Below are 15,714 nucleotides of genomic sequence, written 5' to 3' on the forward strand. Positions count from 1 at the left end.
ATAACCTATGGTTTTTTCAGTGAATTTTCAAGGTTTTGTAAATGCTAATTCCTAACTATATATGGTCTATAACCTATGGTTTTTTCAGTGAATTTCAATGGTTTTTTAATAGCAAATATCATAAGCTGTCGAATGTCAAGTACGTGGTAAGAATTTTTTTTTTCGTGTTTATGCACACTGATCTGCTTTGATTGCTGCCCCCCACCCCTCATTTCTATTAGGAGTACTCTCTCTTTGCAGATAGTGAAGGGTAGTTAACGCAGCCCTTTCCCCCTTTGTAATCCGTCGTGCCTGCTTCTCTCTCCATTTGATTGATTGTTCTCTTTGGTTCATTCTCTATTTACAAACAAGCACAGAGTCGCAATACTCTGTTTAGTCTTTGCAGATAGCGAAAAATCGTGTAAAAAAACAAAAGGAATCGAGCAAAATCAGTAGGCCACTAATTGGATCTCTTTTGACCTCGCTAAAATAGAAACATTAGGAACAACCTGTTGAAAATAGCAATGCGTATGTATATAAGCGGCGTTCATTTGTGTTCACAGTACCCCTTGTTGATTGTTTCAATCGAGCATTGAATTGTTCGAAGTTAATTCTCTTAACGATCTTCTCTACCTGCAAACGAGGAAGAATAGGAATATTCTATCTCCCTTTGCAGATAGTGAAGGGTAGGTAACGCAAGCCTTTAACACGTCGTACCTATTTCATTCCTCATTGATTGATTGATTGTCCGAACATTGACTGTTTGGGAATTAGTTCTTTTTGGAGGTATTCCCTGTTTGCAAATAAACGTAGGAAAATCTTTGCAAGTAGTGAAAGGGTACGTAATGCGGACCGTTCTCCCCCGTTGTAATCTGTCATGCCTATCTACTCCCCACTGATTGATGCACCTTTTTCACCCGGACCATTTACTAGAGATACGTCATCTGGCCCGACCAGAGAGCACCCCTAGTGAAAAGGACATATGCAATAATAACGAAGTGATCACTGTATCCTGTTAACAGAAACTTTACCATGAAACAACCTGGAAAGAAAAAAATAGGAAAACGAAAATCAGTAGGCCACTGATGAACATGAACTTTTATTAAACAACGAACAAAGAAACGATAACATAACGTAATGATAAAACCTATTAATGTCCTAGAAACAAGAAAACGTTAAAATATGCCAGTGGTGAGAGACCAGAAAAACAGTAAGAGAAACCAAATCACCCCTCGCTGTCCCACCGCCTGCCACGCCAAAAAAATCGATAGACTAGGGAAAATGCAAGTCAGTAGAACATCCACCCCCACTCTGGAAACTTCCAAGGTGGGGCAGGGTTCCGGCTACGCCCAGCCGGGAGCAGCCCATATAAGGCAGGTCCTGCTGCCACGCCTCGGCCAGGAGATCCTAACGTAGGGTGTAGCCGGAGGAGAGGCCGAGACCAGCGGGACCCGGCCAGGGGATTGCCTTTACAACGCTGAACAGTTGCAGGGGGGGGGAATGTCTCCTCGACCCTCCCCTCTCTCTCCCAGTCCGGCCGCGGTGGCCCTTGAGAGTTGCAGGTAGTCCCGCCACATGCTCTTCCGGTCCGACCACCAACGGTCGGGGGGCCGAGGCCGACGGGATCCGGCTGCAGCCGATAAACCAAGAAACCCGTTCATGGGGCCAGAGCCAGGGGCGTCCGGCCGACATCCACCGGAAGCCCGGCCCGAAGACGGACGGGACACTTCTTTCTTTTATAATGGCTGCGACAACACTGGAGGGGGATGTCTTGCACATGCCTCCGACCCCCCCCCTCGTCCTCATCGCCTGGTCCGGCCATAACAAATCTCAAGCGAGACGCCGTGGGGTGCACTGGGAGGGAGAGACGGTGCGAACAGGCCTCTCCCGCCTCCCCAGGTGGAGGCTTCCCAGCTGCACCCTCAGCGCTCCAGGCGGTGGCATCCTAACAACTACAGTGCTGCACAGTTTCGGAACGACCTAGATAACGGTTCTTCCACTGTGGCCATGCTGCAACGTCTCGCCCGGCAGGGTGGAGCCCGTCCGCTCATGTGACCCCGCGATCGCCGGTAGCTGCCGAACTCTCAAAATGGCGGTCGACCTGGCAAGAGCGGGCCCAACATAAAGAAATGGCCCGGTCACTGGTTGACTCCACCACCGTAGTCCTCCACGACCTTGAAGATTCTAGAGGAGCCGCGGGAGTCTCCGACCCCCGATGGGGAATGACTGCCATGATCGCCCGTGGAGTGACGAAACTGTATCCGCGGGACGTCGGCGCTCCCATGCTGGCGCCAGCCTCACTTTGAATTACTACATTCCTGCAGACCTTACTTCCGGTGAAAGCACAGTGTGACCCGGTAGGAAAAATTATTGCACCCCCTCCCCTTTTTGACTGATAGTTCAAACCACCGATCCTTTCCTTTGCCCTTTTAACGGAACTTTGGACTGCCTCCCCCTCTTTTACATTTTCTAGAGAAAACAAAACATTAACCACTACATTAGCATAGCAGTTGACACCAGAACTGTTTTCAAATTGAAAACCAACAACATCTTCAACAGAATCCTTTTTGTTTCTGCTGTGACCCTGCTACAGCACAGGCATTGTCCCCAGCAGTAATTCTGCAATGCCGGTAAGAATAGCTGTGGTGCCTACTGGACTCACTCACCCCCGCGGCGCCCCACGCCGTTTTTTGCTGGGCGGCAACTTACTAGACATCACTTTCGTGCCATCTAGATTTCAGCGCGTTCTGCTGCCTTGGAACTATTCGCACAACAGACCGCTACTGACAAGAATATTTCATTATTGGTGCTGTCAATTTCAATAAATCTATTGGATAATTAAAAAGAAATTGCCACGGTCTCTTCGTTGTTTAAATGTTTTTACTGTTTTTGTTTTGTTGTATATATTTATATGTTATTAAAGTTTTATATTCCTACTACTTTGTTGGAGTGCTATATATTTTTAATGTGACACATAATTGTAAAAACTTTGATGTACAAAGAGTCATTCCTGGAATCTTCCGCTTCAGGCTCGGTCCCCTCCCCAATCACAATACAGGATGGTTTTCAGATAGTAGGAACGCGTGTGCTGTGACGGATCACATCGGGTGTGGGCCTTGATCTACTATAACTCCTTTGAAGAGGGGTGATTCTTTACAGCTGGGGCCATAAACTACATCTGCAGGGCTAGCTGATAGCCTAGGACCGGCCTGGACATTCGGACACAGAGGAAGAGGAGTGTCAGAGGGTGCGGTAGTGAATAGGGCGAAAGGGAGGTGTCGGGCGGGCACAGAGTGTGATTCTCAGGGAAGAGCAGCGCAGATGGGGGAAGGTTTATTGCCCATGCATAAGACAGAGAGCGGTGGTGACCAGTGCCTGGGGGAGATGCTTACGAGGGTGAGGAGCCATGCTACGAATCGACAGCGTGCAGAGAGTGGGTCTGGTCAAGACATCTAAAATGGCTGCCGTGCACGACAAAAGTGTGGCATTTCAAAAAAGGCAAGATGGCGCAGACAATGTTTTTCAACACTTCCTCATTTCCTTCGAATCGAACGTTAACAGACGTTGGGGCATATTACCAAAGTTAAGCGATATTTATCGCTAACGATGCTTACCAACCAATTTTTTACCACTAAGCATCGTCAGAAATTATCGAAGATAAACCTTACTATTATCAAGGTTTATCGCAAATGCGATAATAAACGGCCGCAATGCATGAATATCGCTAAAAACTCAGCGATATTCATGCATTACCGAGCTAATACTCTTAGCCATGTTATCCACCTCCCATTGGATAACATGGCTAAGAACTGCTCAGGGCAGGTGTTACTTTTTGGAGATATTCGCGCTTACCGCGAATATCTCCAAAAGTTGGTAATAGGAGATAGATATCTTGCATGTTGTAATGCAAGTTATTGTGGTATATGGAACTCATACCATAATCTCTCAGGAAAGCAGAAACTGATCCTTTTGGGACCGCCTAAAAAGGCCTAGGGGGTGAGGAGTACTCTACTTTGCCCCCTTTTCACGTTCCAAACTATTTTATTTTACTCTCTTCTGTAATTACACAAAATACCAGCGATAAGATGCATCGGAGACACACAGTGAGAGAAAGGAGGCCGGAGATGAAGAAGACATGTCAAATACACATTGGAGATAATATAGTGGCAGAAGGGAAGTAAATATGAGTAAACTTACCATGTAACATAAAAATGTTGCACTCTATACTATAAGTCTCATTTTATACTACAATCACTTCGCTACAACCTCATAAATTAAAAATAAAAATGAATAATGTCTCAAACAATTTTTGATTTCTAAATATAAATTTATTCTTCAGAATTTTCTAAATTTGAAAGAACTAGTAACATGTCCTCATCAGTAATTTCCTCTTCAATCATCTCATCTGGAATCTCCTCATTAAAAGTCTGCAATGATGATTCTTGTAACTCTATGGTCTCCAAACACTCGATAAATTCGCCATCAAGAGATTGATCAAAAAAATCATTCAAGTCATCTCCTCCTTCTGACAATATTTCATTATTGGTGCTGTCAATTTCAATCAATGTAGTGGAATCATTCAAGTCATCTCCTCGTGACAATATTTCATTATTGGTGCTCTCAATTTCAATCAATGTAGTGGAATCATTCAAGTCATCTCCTCCTTGTGACAATATTTCATTATTGGTGCTGTCCATTTCAATCAATCTAATGGAATCATACAAGCCATCTCCTCCTTGTGACAATATTTCATTATTGGTGCTCTCAATTTCAATCAATGTAGTGGAATCATTCAAGTCATCTCCTTGTGACAATATTTCATTCTTGGTGCTGTCCATTTCAATCAATCTAATGGAATCATACAAGTCATGTCCTCCTTGTGACAATATTTCATTATTGGTGCTCTCAATTTCAATCAATGTGTTGGACAATTCAAAAGAAATTGCCACGGTCTCTTCATTGTGAGCCATTTTATTTTAATTGCTTGCTGTAAATTGCAGAAAAAAATAATCACTTTCATTTATCGTCTTTAGTAATACATAATATAAAACTAACTTTATCAAGTATTTAGTATAACAGAAGGACTGCAAATAAATAACAGAAAACATTTTTCAAATTATCTTCAAGTGTACAACATAGTTCCCCATACAAATTAACAACTCACCTTTTTAAAAGTAGCAGAAGTGTTAGTACTGTGTAAATCAAACACCAGAAATTCACCACCAAAAATTCCTCACAAATGTACCTCAGACAGTAGTATCACAAAATGGCTGTGGTTTCCTCTCATTTGACATATATACATAACCAATTAACTTTCATCACACACAAATACAAAACCAAAGTAACATTTTAATTGGTTCTAAATTTCAACACTTTCAAATGTGTTTTCCCCATGCAATTTTCCATAGGACATTTACATACGTCTACAGCCTGAATGGCTGAACGGAATTACACCAAACTTGGCAAAATGGTACATCAAACCTAAGAGGTCAGGAAGGATCTACTATGCCCCCTTATGGTCATTTCCCCCTTCGCTTTGGCCTCCTCTTGTCTCTCAATCCTACCGAGGGACAAGATGGCGGCCGCTACGGACTGTTTGGAATGTTGACAGACGCCGGAGAACCAATCAGCTTCGCAAAGCTCCGTAACGCGAAAAGTACGCGAAGCGGAGCGCTGTTACAGATATATATCTTTTTTTCAATGTTAATTTCTCAAAATCCACTGGAGCACATATATTGAGACCTAGCAAAGGCACATCGGGCTACCAGTCCCTAATATTTTGCCAAGTTTCGTGCAAATCCATTCAGCCGTTCGATTATTATTATTTTGGTTTTTTTTTGCCCCGCGGGGCCCTTTTAAAACCTCCACATCAAACCTAGGGGGTCAGCGAGGATCTACTATGCCCCCTTATAGTTATTTCCCCCTTTGTTTTGACCTCCTCTTGTCTCTCGATCCTACCGAGAGACAAGATGGCGGCCGCTACGGACTGTTTGGAATGTTGACAGACGCCGGAGAACCAATCAGCTTCGCTTCACAAAGCTCCGTTGCGCGAAAAGTCCGCGAACCAGAGCGCTAACCGGTCCGCTGTTACAGATATATATCTTTTTTTAAACGTTAATTTCTCAAAATCCACTGGAGCACATATATTGAGACCTACAAAAGGCACATCGGGCTACCAGTCCCTACAATTTTGCCAAGTTTCGTGCAAATCCATTCAGCCGTTCGGGCTAAAAGTGAGGCCAACCGCCCTATGGAAATTAACATGGGAAAAACGCGTTTTGGGACCCCCCTTTTTTCTCGGCCCCCCCTTGACGACCCCCCCCAAATTTTCAAAGGCTGCTCAGAAACAAAATGTGCCATTTTCCTGAAAATTTCAGCCAATTCCGTCCACAAACGGCAAAGTTATTAGACATAGAATTTTCAAAAATCCCATAGAGAAAAAATCCTAACTATATATACCTACTGGCGACCGCCAGTAGGTAATATATATATATATATATATATATATATATATGTATATATATATATGTATGTGTGTATATATATATATATATATATATATATATATATATATTCACATGCATATATATATATACATCTGCATATCTATATAAGTACAAATATAAATTCATGCATACATATATTTATATATATATTTATACATATGCATGTTATGTACATGAAAGTTTGAAAAACACTAATAAAAGCAAAGCTAAAAAGCCACCTAATTACAAACAGAATTGCTCTAACTTAAACGAGGGCGAGACCTGTTGCATTTTTAATGCTTGTTATTATCGTGGAAGTAAATGGAAGATTACAGTACATTCTTACCAACTTCGCTGCTTAGATGCTTCTTCCTTAAAATCTGTTTTCAATAAAAAAACGAATTGGTCGCTCATATCCTTATTCATATCTGAACGACTGTATAGCATCGGTGGCTGTTTGGTTCCTAATCACATTTCTTCTTTTTTAACTTGTAATACTGTTTAGAAATGTTACTTGTAATATTGTGTAGAAATGTTTGTGTATGCATCTGTAGGCGTGCTGTTCAATTATGTGCCATTCTAAGCTCTTGTGCTACATCCAATAATCCCTGCAAAGCACTCCATTACTCTTGGGCTGTGTACATGGTATATGAAAAATCTCAATAAGTCAATTAAATAAATAAGCTGTAACGGTCATTAAATGCACCTTAAAGGAAGAGAGTGGAAGGTCAAACTTAGCAGTGACAAGGATCAAAATAATGTACTGCACAAAAATGCTAAAAACCTTTGTAAATGTCTATTCTCAAGTTAATTACAGGGTGGCAGGCAGCCCGTAGCGGCCAGTTCACAAGAGGCTATAGCCTTCACTCTGCTGGTGGTTAGACACTTGCCATATTTACAGATCACTCCCAGACAGGCAACAATTTCTGTGGCTTCAGCAGAGTCTCCATTGAATGCACTGGAGCTCTGCTGAATTGGGTGCTTGGTTGATGAGCTCGCTCAATAAGATTCTTGTTTTTCAATAACAAAACAGAATGTATTCTTAAAAACCACAAACCAATAAATGGTCATGACATGCCAGCAGTTGCTGTTGTTTACTGTTCGAGACTTAGGCTTTCCCAGGCTGAGTCCGCACGGATAGCATGTTCATTGGAACAATTGCCCTAAAAAGTGTGACCTTTATGGGATACATTGACCAATGGGCATGGAGGGTTGACAGTAGGTCAAAGGTTTCCACCAGCGTTGCTTCACCCACCTCTAAATGGGGCGGGTAAACTGTAAGTTTTTGAGAAGCACAACTCAGTGATTTTGGCAGATGACAAACATTTCCTGAATAATCACCACAATCTGCAAGAAAAGACTATTAGTAGACCTTAAGATTGAGTAATAATATATTCACTTTCAAATCAGCGATTGTAAATCTTGCACATGTATGGTTGACAATAGTTGCAGGAAACTCAAAGAAAAGCAATATCCTAACCTCGAGATCCACCGAAAGCAAATATACATCCCGAGATAATTTCCAGCAGAATTATAGCTACTGGATTATTAAACAAAGCTTCGGATCCTAGGAGGACAGAGATGTTTGGAGCATCTGAAATAGAAGGGAGAACCAAGTAATCTAACAGTGACAATGTATTAAGGCTTTTAATAATTAGCTATAAGAGCGTTCCATCACTTCAATAAAAACAGTAAATAACAGATAAAACAGAATGTACAAATGAACATAACCGTACTAAGAAACTATCAGTTACATTGACATGTACTTTATTCATGTGACCTTTTTCTGAACAGTGCATCTCCCTGCTTTAGAACAAAAAGAATTACGCGGTAATTACTGTTCACATGACACTAAAGATGTTCTGCTTCCCTAATATTCGTAAAATACTGTCTCTTGTTAAAAAACTATTGTGAACAATGCAAAACAAAGAGTGAGCATGGTTGAACAGCATTCATTTATCTTATGTCCTTGCTCCTGACTAGACAAGTTTTTGTCCATATGAGAATGAGTTACTTACCTGTAACTTCAGTTATCCACTATTGGTATCTTTAATAGACTTCCATGCTTGAATCATCCCTGCCGCCGAGGTGGGAGTCCCTCGGTAAAATTATAATAATAGTAATTCATATCATCATAGACAATAATGCATTGCACAGTCATTGAAGTAGCCCATCTAATTGTAATACAGCCAATCAGACACAAGTACCCTCAGGAACATTCCACAGAGAGGCAAGACCCTCAGATTTTCTAGCACAAGTGACAAGAGTATTTATAAAAATAATAAGTGAATCTATGAAAAATACCAATAGTGTATAACTGAAGTTACAGGTAAGTAACTTGTTTTCTTATCCAGTATTGGATTGTTCATAGGCACACATGCTTGAATCAGAATAGACAGTAGTTATCAAAGAATAATCATTAAAATGTCATATTGGAGGTTGGAAGGTACCTTATAAATAACTAATAGATATCTAAATAATCAAATTTTTTTTTCTTCCAACAGTTTGTGGTAATTTAACAGTAATTGGGTTAAGCATTAGCAGAAGACATGTCGTATTTAGACACTATCTTGCCCGTTTTACGGAATCCATTTTGTATTTCTATCGGCCATTTTGTATGCCATGTGCTCTGTCCTACCTTCTTGTCAACTGCTCTTGAAATCAGCCTAGAGACAAGATATGTTTAGTCTCCTCTACTTTACACATGCACAGAAGAGCATACAGCTCTCCCTAGCATGTAACTGTCAGGATGTGTTTACTCCAACTAGCTAACTGTTAGCTCCTTCTACTTGTCGACTTTGCATTTTCTGTATGACCTTGTATGTGCCTAAGAACAGCAGCTTGTACTTGTCCTGCCTTCTTTTGAGCCCCTGTGTGGGTATAAAAGGACCCAGCTCCTTCTAGTCAGTGTGCTACCTCATACTATACCGAAGGGTGTTGTGTGAATGTAGTTCCACCTCATGAGGTTTAATAAATTCTGTATTTTCTATTCCAGTTTCTGTGCCAACTTCTTACTATTGGTCTAAGGACTCTGCGCAGAGAAGGGCGAATCCATTGCACTAGTAGGCCTGGCTGGGGCTTGCTATGACAAATTGGCGCCCAACGTAGGGCTCATCGGCAACTCGGATGCCCGAAGGACTGGTTGAGATGAAGGATTGGAATCTCGCTTTGGACGTGATCACTGCCAGAGCAGACCCGAGTCTTGGCATCCACGGCGTTTTCCCTTTCTTTCTCATCTGATCATCCAGGTGGTGCCGGTCCTCGACTGAGATCTCTTCTGTTGATCCGCTGTGTAGTGACCGTTTGGTCGATTTGAGAACTTGGCAGGAGGAACCTGGAGACTATTTCACTGGTAAGTGCAGTTTTACGGCACTTGCTGTAAGTATGACGCCTTGTAATTAGTAAGCATGGGCGGATTTTGCGGATCCACGATTCGCGGATTTGCGTATTTACGGATCGTGGATCCGCAAAATCCGCGTATTTTGCTGATTTGCGGATCCGCGGATTTGGGGCGGGGCTTCCATGCGAGTGCACATGCATCTTGTGTGTATAAAAGGTCAGAGACCGATCAGAGCAGCAGATGAAGATACAGAAGCTCCTGGCCACAGGAACAGCACGAGGATTGCGCTCGTGAAAGTCAAGGATGCAAAGGCCTCTGTCCAGCATCACAGCTGATTTTCGATGGTATATTTGGGAAGAAGGCACATCTGCCCAGCCTTGACAACGCTCACGATTGTTTTTGGCTGATGAATGAGTCACTGAATTTAAGCTTCAACTAGGGCACATGCTTAATTGATATCTGTAAGTGCCTCCGGTTGAGGTTTAATTTTTGTGCCAGGACCATCGTGCCAGAATGAACCCTGCCCTTCATATTTATTCAAGAAGACGCCACACCTTCCTGGCCTGTTGTAACTATTTTAGGATGGCGCCGGCAAGCTGCCAGCGCCATCCTAAAATAGTTACTAAATTAGCTTCAACAGGAAGCTCTAATAGATAAAATAAAGCAGGTGCTCGAGCACCTGCTTTATTTTATCTATTAGAGCTTCCTGTTGAAGCTAACTTAGTAACTATTTTAGGATGGCGCTGGCAGCTTGCCGGCGCCATCGTAAAATAGTTACAACAGGCCAGCAAGGCTTGAACTTTTGCCCCCGGAATCCGCCGCTCGCGGATTTGCGAATTCGCGGGAGTTCGCGGATCGCGAATTTACCGAAAATTCGCAAAATCCGCGAGCGTAACGGATTTTCCGCCCATGCTTAGTAATAAGTAAGGTAGTTTAGATACGCTTACTATGGCATTTTTTTATGTATTGGCCAAAAGTTTGAAATGATTCTATGTAAAGTTGATATATGTCTTGCAACACATACAGGCAGGTAATGAGGAGATTTTTCTCTACTCCTATAAAATTCGAACGGCGCAACCTACAAAGAGTACTTTAAGCGCTACTTTTTTATAATACTCCATATTTTGCACTATTTTCGGCATGTCTGTTTTTAGCACACTTCGTAAGTTGTGTTGCTTTTGTAGTGATACCAATTTGAAACTTGATGAAGCACAACCGGCCCCCCCGGAGGGGACGCCTAATAGGGATATGTATATTAAATATGGTATTTCGTCCATAATGTACAACAAATTGTGGAATAAATACACTTACAAGGATCCTGAGTTGCGTTGGCCTATGCATGGGTCATTTGATTTGCGAAAAATTCAGTATGTGGAGCAACGAATGTTCAAGCGAAAGGCTAGGCAAGATATGTTTGACTGTGTGCGAAAGTGGGAGAAAGAAGTGCGTGAGCAAATGAAGCGTGAAAAGGCCTTGATTGAAAAAGAACAGCGTAAAAATGTGCATGCGAAAGCCTTAGATATGTAAAATAAAGAGATGAGAGAAACTAAAGAAAGGGAAGATAGGGAGCGTCAGTTACAGGTAAATGGTCAATATGCTATTCGTAGGCCTCTCTATCCTATTCTTAATAAACCCCAGGATGATTCTCTCTTATTAGATCGTTCTCCACCTCCGTATATTTTCCCTTCTGCTCCTAATGAGTCAGATGAGGACTCTCCTACAGATCAGGATAAAGCCCGAGACAATCGCTCAATGTTAACTACCGAACGTTCCTCTGAGATTAGATCTGTGGCGCGAAAAGCCGATCGTGGAACTCTCACTGCTTCTGAACTTCTAGATACTATTAAGAATTGGTCAGAAAAGGAACAAATATTTTACTGAGATATTGGCTACAGAGGTTGTTGAGCGATTTAGGAAACATTCGGTGGAAGTAGAGCCAGATGATATAGCAGCTGATCGTAAGCAATTACGTGAAAGTTCTTTTGTCTTCTCCCAGGCAGCTGATACGATCAGACGCTTGGTTAAACTACGTGATGAAGCAGTCCGTTTGCGGGAGGAGAAAAAGGCAGCAGACGCAGCTGCACAAACATCTCGAATCAACATGGCACGAGCTCCGACGCCCGACACAGATAAGAATGTTATAAATGTGAAACCCATGCAGGAAGCCGCGCCTTTATATGTTCCTCCTAAAGGAACAGGTACAAGTGATGATAAGACTTCTATTGACGCAAAAGGGTATTTTATTTATAATTGGGTTTACACTCCTTGGAATAGAGCAGACGTTATGGCTCATAAAAATGCATTGCCTGAACCGCGAAAGAATCCAACAGCTTTTTATGAAGAAATCGATGGTGCCATTAGCTTGTAGTGTAGTTCCTATATTCCCAATAGGCTCTGCGCATTGGAATAACATAAACGATAGTTTAGACGTAGGACATAGGTTGACTAGATCTCTATTGAATATGTTAGACTTAATTACGAATGCCAGCTAGCTCAGAGGTCACTAGAAACTTTCTCGAATTCACAAGAAGGGATTAGTTTCTGACAACCGCATAAACATGACAACTTTGCTCCCTCAAGAATAAGGAGTATAACTCCAGAGTCGGGGAAACAATAGATAGCTATTTTTCTCAGTCAATCGTGCATGCTTAGTTTCACCAGATGTGCAGAGAAACAGAGAGACGGGCATTTTCAATAAAAGAGGTTATTTATTGAACAGTCTTCTTTCTCATGCAAGAGAAGTGAATTGGTACAATCGCAATACTTGTCATAAAGTAAAGTGCGTACAGTAAAAGGAGTACTATAAAATAATACTGTAAAAGCATGGTATGGTTTCTAAGCCACACGGTGTTTAAAATGGATAAAATACATACAATGATAAAATAATGACTAAACGTACTCAACTGGTGCTTCTAAGATACGCCTAACCCGGTGTACCTAACCTAAGCCTACCACATGGGAAGGAGTAAGTGAGATGTAGTTTGAGTTAAGATAGTTTCTGCCAAGAATCTCAATCAAGAATTCTCTAAGGGTCTAATCAGCTCCGTACCTTGGTTATAGAATGAAGGAGGTCTTGTATCTCTCTCTCAGGACTCGATCTCCCAGCAACCCGCTTGGGTGACAGGGAAACACTGGAGCTGGATTTCTCGGCAGGAGAAAAGACAGCGTCTCTCTCAGTGCGTCAGCGGGAGGGTCGGCTTCCTTCGGCACTTGCTACAGCAGGGCGTCGGGCAAGTAGATAACCGATCTGCTCCAAACCACTGTGTGTTTTGCTAGTATATTTATACCTGGAAGGTGCAGAGTTTGACATAAGGTTGGACATAAGATGTCACTAAGAACTCGCAGTTCTTTCAGGACTCCGGGAGTTCTAGGACAAATCAATACAGAAGCAGGGGGAATTCCCGGGCTGCTGGAGGCTTGGTTTGTTTAAGAACACGTTGTGCTTTCTAGGAGTCTATGGGAGTAGCCTTGCCGTATTTGGACTGCATTGGCTATGTCTTAATATGGGTATGATTCTTATGCCTATATAAGGATACGATTTGATATAACCACATAGGGCATACATCGGGGAATATTTAACTAGAGTCCTATATTCGTCTACAACAAGCTCTTGTACTATAACTTTGTCTGACATTGATTTGTTTTTTTGATTAATATTACCGCCTGATATGTGGAGAACTGTGCGTAAAATTGATGATTGTGCGACATTTGGGGCATTATGGTTAGATATAGAAAGATTAGATAAAGATAGAGAGCCTGCACAAAAACCATGTCGACTAATTTTAGATCCTCCATCAGCTATATTGGTTAAATTAAAAACGATTATTCCCCCCAAAAAGATAGATTGGACTATGTTAGCGTCTTGCAAGCAAAAAATAGATGAATCAGTTTCAGATTTTTTCACACGCTTTGAAGAAGCATTCCACGATTTTAGTGGCCAGTCATTGACAGATGACACGGGTATGCATCTGTTTGTCGATAAATAGGTCACAAACCTGTTGCCAGAAATAGCTAGTCGCCTAAAGGCCAGCGAAAGTTCATGGACTACCTCCTCTCCCGTTTCTCTTCTAACTATTGGCTCAGTATTATGAATGGCAAGAATTAGAAGCGAAAAGTAAGGAGGATACAAAATCTAAAGAGTTAAAAACGAAGGTTATGATGGTTCAAGCTTATGGCTTACCCTATAGAGGTTTGTCTTTTCCTCCCTCTACTCGTGGAGATTTGTCTATTAATCAGTGTGCGTATTCCGGTGCTACGTGCCCAGCAGGGTTCACGTGCTTGGAGACAACTGAGAAATCGTTCAGGATATTCAGGGCCTAGAGGAAATACAAATGATCGTGCTCGGTTTGATGCTAATGCACGTGGACAAGAAGGGGCTAATACTTTTGACAGACGGAATCATTATCAAATGTCTGACTATGAGCCATCTGATTTGCAAGATTTTGCTAATGCATAGGATTGCTTAGGATGGGGTAAGGAATCAGTTGAAGTTCCAGTAATCAGAAGAGTCCCTATGTTACAGCACATGTTTTGGGTTTTACTGATCAGTTTCTGGTTGATACATGAGCTACTCGTAGCACCTTGTCTAAACACTTGGTTCCTAGGGCTCCCCTGTCTGGCTTAACTATTACATCGATAGGTTTCCATGGAACATCCACCCTTAGCCCATTGTCACAACCACTTGCACTCCATGTTGATAAGTTTACTGCTCCATGTCCATTTTTGCTTTCTCCAAATACACCAGACAATATTGTGGGTCTTGACATGCTCAAATATTGCAGGGCCACGATACGATGTTCCCTGGAAGGAGTACGGGTTATTTTAAATGACAACCACCCCATGATTGAGAGATCTTGTATTGTTAAAGAGGACATTGCCCTAGCTTCACTCACTAGTACTTTGTGGGCTACTTCATATACCGATGTAGGACAAATGGTTATTCCACCTGTGCATATTAGTGTCAAGGAGGGTGCTATACTGCCAAGATTGTCTCAGTACAAAATTTCTCGAGAAGGAGAGGAAGCCCTTACACACATTGTTCATGACTTAATTATAGTGGGGGTTGTGGAAGAGGTTCCTTACAATGTTTGCAATAGTCCGATTCTTCCTATTTTGAAAAAAGATACTGACACTAAGATTTATAGATTTATCATGGACTTGAGGGAGGTCAATAAGATTGTAGTACCACAGTATCCTGTAGTATCTGACATTACGAAATTGCTTACCCTGGTCCCTCCAACAGCAACTACATTTTCAGTAGTGGACTTGAAGAATGCTTTCTTCTCGATTCCTCTTCATCCTGATAGTCTATATTTGTTCGGTTTCACTTTGAATAATAGATCATATCAATTTTGTAGAGTTCCTCAATGGTACACTGAGAGTCCGAGTATCTATAGTCAAGCCTTGAAACGACAACTTGATTCTTTTATTTTACCTGATGGAGTGGCTCTCATACAATATGTTGATGACATCTTGTTGGCAGCTGATACACCTGAACAGTGTGAAACATGTACTTTGTCCTTGCTTTCTTTTCTTGCGACACATCACCATAAAGTATCACAGATGAAATTGCAATATTGTAGACCGAAGGTGAGCTACTTAGGTCATCTTCTGTCTAAGGAGGGACGTGCATTGACACCAGATCGCATTCAAGCAATTTTAGACACTCCAGTACCTTCCACACAGGAAGATGTCCATGCATTCATTGGTTTAACTTCATTTAGTAGGCAATGGATATTGGATTTTTCACACATTGTTAAACCACTGTTAGCACTTTTGACTAAAAACACTCCGATTCCTCTTCCTTGGACAGATGAATGTCAAAATGCTTTTCGCCAGTTTAAACAAGCTCTTTGTTCTGCACCATTGTTAGGTACACCAGATTATATGAAAGCTTTTACACTCTATGTA

General features: G+C 41.8%; 1 protein-coding gene across 2 annotated transcripts in view; it reads right to left on the minus strand.

Moving 5' to 3' along the window:
- The window catches only part of LOC144823936 (sperm-specific sodium:proton exchanger-like), an 8,804,346-nt gene that overhangs the window by 7,608,475 nt on the left and 1,180,157 nt on the right, over positions 1-15,714 (minus strand). For both annotated transcript variants that reach the window (XM_078682870.1, XM_078682871.1), the window contains one exon: positions 7,945-8,058. In XM_078682870.1, the coding sequence (XP_078538996.1) occupies positions 7,945-8,058 (114 nt within the window). The remainder of the gene's footprint in view (positions 1-7,944; positions 8,059-15,714) is intronic.

Source organism: Lissotriton helveticus, chromosome 3_1 (genome assembly GCF_964261635.1).
Source record: "Lissotriton helveticus chromosome 3_1, aLisHel1.1, whole genome shotgun sequence".
Lineage (NCBI taxonomy): Eukaryota > Metazoa > Chordata > Amphibia > Caudata > Salamandridae > Lissotriton > Lissotriton helveticus.